At 31.9% G+C, this 6,124-nt stretch overlaps 1 protein-coding gene across 1 annotated transcript; it reads left to right on the top strand.

The window, feature by feature from the left end:
* Positions 1 to 789: 789 nt before the first annotated feature.
* On the top strand, positions 790 to 1,557 carry LOC126882533 (uncharacterized). Its single transcript, XM_050647500.1, has one exon. It carries the CDS (start codon positions 790 to 792, stop codon positions 1,555 to 1,557), a length of 768 nt encoding a protein of 255 aa, XP_050503457.1.
* Positions 1,558 to 6,124: the final 4,567 nt, after the last annotated feature.

The following is a 6,124-nucleotide window of genomic DNA, read 5'->3' as shown; positions in this document are numbered from 1 at the left end:
TTTTATACTTATTATTATATCAATAAAAGTTTATGAGTTTATGACTCCTCTTACTCGATTGTCGGGTTCTTGTCACAGCCCTGCGCTGTGCTGACAAAGGTTTTTAAATTTCCACGAAATTCTGAACGGCCAAAAAGACTGATGTGGCTTTCGGTATTGTTATGTGTATTTATAATTTTTAGTTTAAACTCTGTAAAGAGAGCACGCATTTATTAGTGACGATTTCGCTATCAGAAAAAAATTAAGTAAATAAAAATGTGGCGTCCATGGGAGAATAGTGCATTAGAAATTGTTGAGAATAATGAAGTAGAAATTGTTGAAGAAAATGAGGAAATTCTACCACCAAATAATCCTGAAAATGCTGCTGGACCAAGTAGAGGAAGTATTAAAAAGTCAGAAAGAAAACATTTATCCAAAGACGCTAAAAAAATTGTGTTAAATGTGTTTAATGGATTATGTGAAGAACTGGAACGGCACGAGAGTGTTTTAAAAACTGCGGCTTTAACAAAAGTTTCATGTGCTACTGTATATCGAATTATAAAGGAGGGCATTACAAATAGACAAAAAAGGAGCGACTTTGGACTACATCGATCTATTGAGCAACATCTTTTAGGTCCCATTTCAGAAACCATTTATAATATGTTTGCAGGTAATATTATACCCACACTTAACCAAATTTTAGCTGAATTAAAATCTAAAAATATTATTAATTGCTGTAAATCAACTTTAAGAAAATTTTTACTATCAAATGGTTTTAAGTATAAAACAATCAATAAATGACATACTATAATGGAAAGTGCCCGTTTAATAAAATGGCGTAATGAATATTTGGAAAAGATAACCGAGTACAGAAATAGCGGAAGAAAAATTTATTACTTAGATGAAACGTGGTTTGACACTAACGAAACAATTGGCAAAGGTTGGAGTAATGACAATGTAAAGTGCAAAGTTAATGTACCACCTTCCAGGGGCAAACGAATATGCATTTTGCATTGTGGAGGGGAAGATGGTTGGGTAACCGATAGCTTACTATTAAGTGCAAAAGACATTAAAGACAGTTGTTTGGACTATCATCAAGATATTACGGGTGAACTTTTCGAATCGTGGTTTAAAAATAACTTATTACCAAATTTAGCAGACAACAGTGTTATTGTTTTAGATAATGCATCATATCATTCTAGACAACTTAAAAAAATTCCGAATAAATACTCTAGAAAGGATGAATTGCAAGATTTTTTATTATCACAAGATTTATATTTTGAAGATTGGTACACTAAAGACCAATTAGTAGAGGTACTTAATACAAAATTATTTGTAAAGGAATATATTATTGATAATGCAGCAAGTAAAAATGGACATACAACTTTAAGACTACCACCATATTACTGCGTTTTAATTCCAATAGAGTTGTTATGGTCTCAACTGAAATATAATGTGAGACAAAAAAATGTAAGTCCAAAATGTTATAACACTGTCGTGAAACTAATAGATTCTGAATTTAAAAATATCTCTGAGGATAACTGGAAGAAAGCAATAGAGCACGTAAAAAAATATTGAAAAAGAATATCTTAAAAACATTCCTGTTATAAATAAAATTATTATCAATGTGGAGAACAGTGATTCAGAGGAAGAAAGTGACGAAGTGTAATAACAAGACAACTTTCTCTCAATACTGAGCTTACCCGGAATATTTTCTTACATAATCAGGTGTAGGGATTATCAACATATGTTCAACACCAAACTACTGCTTCAATTTTTTAAGAAAAACGTGGCCTTTTTATGAACACTTCACTTATTGTTGCAATAAGTGCAAATCTTTGAAAATCAGTTCGTAAGAGAAAATAATAATGTAAGTAAGTGTTGAATAGATAAACTTTTAATTTTTACTTCAAGGTTTTATAAAATATTTAAATAAGTATATATTTTTTTATCTTTCACTACCTACCGTTCGCTCAATTATTAATTAGTTTTTGTATACAAACCAATTATTGTTTGAACATCTTATAGAAAATGCATTGCAGAAATATGATAAAAGTAATTTAAACTTACACAAAATCATCAAGACATAAAATTAAGCTTTGTTTATAACAATACAAATTTATAGAACCAATTTCTTATAAAATATACCATATTATGTTTCATATAGGTCGGTACTATCCTGTTATTCGTCGGTCATAGTGCTGCTTATCGCATTTTTCCCAAATAAATATAACCGGATAATATGAAATTTAATAGAAAAATGTTTCATCCGGAAAGCAGATGGGTAAAGGTCAACCTAGATTCGGATTCTGTACTATTACGACTCATAACCCAGCGGCGGCTCGTGGGTCAATCTTCAGGGGGGTCATTTTGGTTTGAAAACTTCAAACTGTTGATTTTTTAAAGTATTTAAAAGATCTTTTAGCATTTATATTTTAGATAAAAAATACAGACTTAGATAAAACTCAATACTATTTACCCTAGTTTTCCGAAAATTAAATTTGTCTTTTTTTAGAGTAAATCTTTTAAAAAATATAGGAAAAATGGTATGAACAGGTTATTGACTGATATATAGATAGGAATATTTATAGTATAATAAATTGTAAATTTATTAAAACGAAACTTACTTTAAATATTTTTATATTTTAAGTCAATTCTTCTATCCTTTAGTTCTGCAAAATAGTCTATGACCTTCTCATTGAAATTTGGAATGCTCTTGACAAGCGTTTTCTCGATGCTCAGCATAGACAAGGCACTAAGTCTAGGTTGTCCCATCGTATTACGCAGGAATGTTTTTACTCTTTTTAAAGTAGAAAAACATCTCTCACTTTCCACGGTTGTCATAGGGAGTGTGCACAAAATATTTAATAACTTCACTGCTTCAGAAAATGTTTCAGACAAATTCATGTTAATAAAAAGCTGAAGTATGGCTACTGCACCAGCACTATTGCGAAAATCCTCACGACAATATAAGACTTCAAGTTCCGATTTTAGTTTGGAAATATTCACTGTGGGATAATTAGCCGTCACCATTTTTAAAATATTTTGCGGAAAGTTGGTAGTGTATGCTTCAAATTTCTCTATGTAGAATAACTGTGAAATCATGAGATGATCATTGAAACTAAACCTGTGATTTATTTCAGATATAATAATATCACAAATTTCAAGTGCAGTTCGTCGCTTTGGATCCTCTGCAGTAGTTTTTCTTTTTTTTGCTGTTGATGTGCTTGGTACTTCTGATTCCAAAATAGTATTTCTAATTATTTGGATATTGTTGTTAAAAGACAGGATACAATTTTTGACAGATATAACATCAATGTCTCGCATTTGCAATTGTTTAAACAATATATCAACATGGGGCATTATTTTATGGAAAAAATTTAACCAAAATAAAAAATGCTCATCTTCCAAATGTCTTTTTAAACCAGTTGCTTGATTTATATTGTTACCATCTTGCTCCTCATCAATAATTTCCTCTAAGCAAGATTTTAAATCATCTTTATAAGTGTATACAATTTCAACACATTTTGTATTGAAAGCCCATCGAGTAGGCGCAGCTTTAGGTAGCCTTACTTTAACCACTCTATCCAGAACCATCGTACGTTTTGGAGATCGGCCGAAAAAGGACGAAAATCCGTGTAAATTTGCAAAAAATATTTTTATCGGTTTGTGTTGACTCGCCGCTTTTTGGAGGATAAGATTAAATTGATGGGCATAGCAGTGAATGAAGTGTGCATTTGGGTATATTTCTTTAATTTTTGTTTGTACTCCTCCCAGTTTACCGCTCATGACTGATGCACCATCGTAACTTTGGGCAATCAATTTTTCAGGTGCTTCATTAATTTTTAATAATTGAAGTTCTTCCAATATTACATTAGTTAAATGTTGTGCTGTAGTACCTAGGGGGTTAACAAATTTCCAAAATCTTTCATGTACAATACCAGTTAATACATATCGCAATATGATAATCATCTGCGTTTTATTGGAGCTGTCTGTGGTCTCATCTACTTGAATGGCCACAAAATTTGTCTGGCCAATCTCCTTCATGATATGAGTATGCACAATGGCTAACATTGATTCTAAAATATCGTTCTGAATTGTTTTCGATGTTCCTTTAAATACTGTACTTTTTTCAATGTGTTCTTTAAACATTAAATCCAGTTCAGAAACAAAATCGATAAGGCCCAGAAAAATTCCACGATTATTGGAGCTGTCACTTTCGTCATGACCGCGCAATGCAATTTCGAAAACTCCACAAAATTTTACACAGTCGATTAGTTTGTTTAAAATATACCTATTTTTAGATACCAATTCATTAAAGTCATGCACAGATTTACGATATACACTATCAAGTTGCTGTCTTATGTTAACACGTCCTAAACTTGCGTAACTCATTGATGAATTTATATGAGTAGTTGAAGAGGCATGTTTTGTAATTTTCACTTTTAAATGCTTAATGTCAGTTACTCCATTTTTCGCCCATACAGCGTCATTCGAAAACAGTAAACACGGATAGCAAAAAAATGCATTTCTCACACTGCAGCCACAAATCCAATCACACAAATTGTACATTGATTCTTTAAAATATCTTTGAATGTCCTTACCCCTATCCTTTGTTGTTTGTTTTAAATTCATTTTTGGTTTTGGTCGACCACTTTCTTTTTTCTCAAGCCGCCGTTCATAATTTAGTGTTCCAGCAGATTTTAAGGCAATTATTTCGTCAACAACACTCATCTTGTTTTTGTTACAATCACAAAAAAATCCAACAAAACAAAATAAATTACGCAAATACGCCGCGATCGATATAGACCTGCCGTGAAGTGCGGTCAGCAGACGGTAACTAACTAAACGTGAGGCCGTCGACTCTACTAGAGGTATACGACGGAAAGGTCACTCCCACTCTCGCCCACGAAATTGCTATCTGCCGTCTCTTTTCTATTTTACATGCATTTGTCCATAAGCCATAAGAACTGTATATAGACAATTTAAAATACGGCCCAGCCACGGGCTTGTGTATAGCGCGAGGCGCGACGTTATTATATCTATTATATTTGTTTTGCCAATGCAGACTGCTGAGAGAGAATTTTATATTTCAGAGTGAAGTTTTAGATAAAAGATATTTTTAATAAAATTGGTATTTTTATGAGATTATTTTAGGGGGGTCATTGACCAATTGACCCTAAGGAGGAGCCGCGCTTGTCATAACCAATGACTGATTTATCACGTATTAGTAATAGAACTAATATATTCACCTACACGTATTACAAATAATTATTACTTAACTCTTTGTAAATAAACTGCTAATAATTACTACAAAAAATTTGCAAATATAATTACTATTTTATTTGTTTCCTCTAACCGTCGAATTAGAACACTTGATTTCCGATGAACGTTCGAAAGCCACTCTCCAAGGAATATTTCTAGTTTGGAAATAGCAAAAGAAATGATTTAATTGCTTTTTAAATTGAAGTAAAATTTTTCAAAAGTGAACGAAATGTGTTTTTTAATAATTATAGATACATACAGTGCTAGTCAAAAGTCCGTACCCCCCCCTCGTATCTTCTGAACGGTTATACCTGTTATAGTGAAATTTGGAGGTAGGAAATAAACGGACGTAAGCTTCTTAACTAGTCATGACAGGTGACCTAATAGTGACAGATGACGTTTCAGAGCCACTGTGGCCGATAATTTTAAATGGGACCTTATGGCAAGTGATACCTCGTTTAAAAGGTGTTCAAAATACCTATTCAGTCATACTACTTCTTTTGGGTTTTAGTTTATTTTGGTTTTGGTGAATAAATTAAATAAAAATAATATTGTAGCTTCGCATTTAATTAATAAAAATTCAAATGTCCGCCTATGGTTTTTTTGTCAAAAAAGTTGACGTTTTTCAATTCTCTAGTAGTTTTTACGTCAATGTCAACCTTTTTGACAAGTAATCATATACGGAATTTTGAATTTTTATTAATTAAATGCGAAACTACAATTTTATATTAATTTCATTTACTCATCAAAATTAGCTTAACCTCAAACAAAATTAGTATGACAGAATAGGTATTTTCAATACCTTTCAAACGAGGTATCACTTGCCATAGGGTCCCATTTAAAATTATCTGTCACAGTGGCGCTGTAAAGTCATCTCTCA

Source organism: Diabrotica virgifera, chromosome 3 (genome assembly GCF_917563875.1).
Source record: "Diabrotica virgifera virgifera chromosome 3, PGI_DIABVI_V3a".
Classification (NCBI taxonomy): Eukaryota; Metazoa; Arthropoda; class Insecta; order Coleoptera; family Chrysomelidae; genus Diabrotica; species Diabrotica virgifera.
The sequence above is the reverse complement of the archived record's forward strand: the minus strand, read 5'-3'. Positions and strand labels throughout refer to the sequence as shown.

Excerpts from the sequence above, each read along its gene's own strand:
- LOC126882533 (XM_050647500.1), top strand. The coding sequence starts at position 790 with ATGGAAAGTGCCCGTTTAATAAAATGGCGTAATGAATATTTGGAAAAG.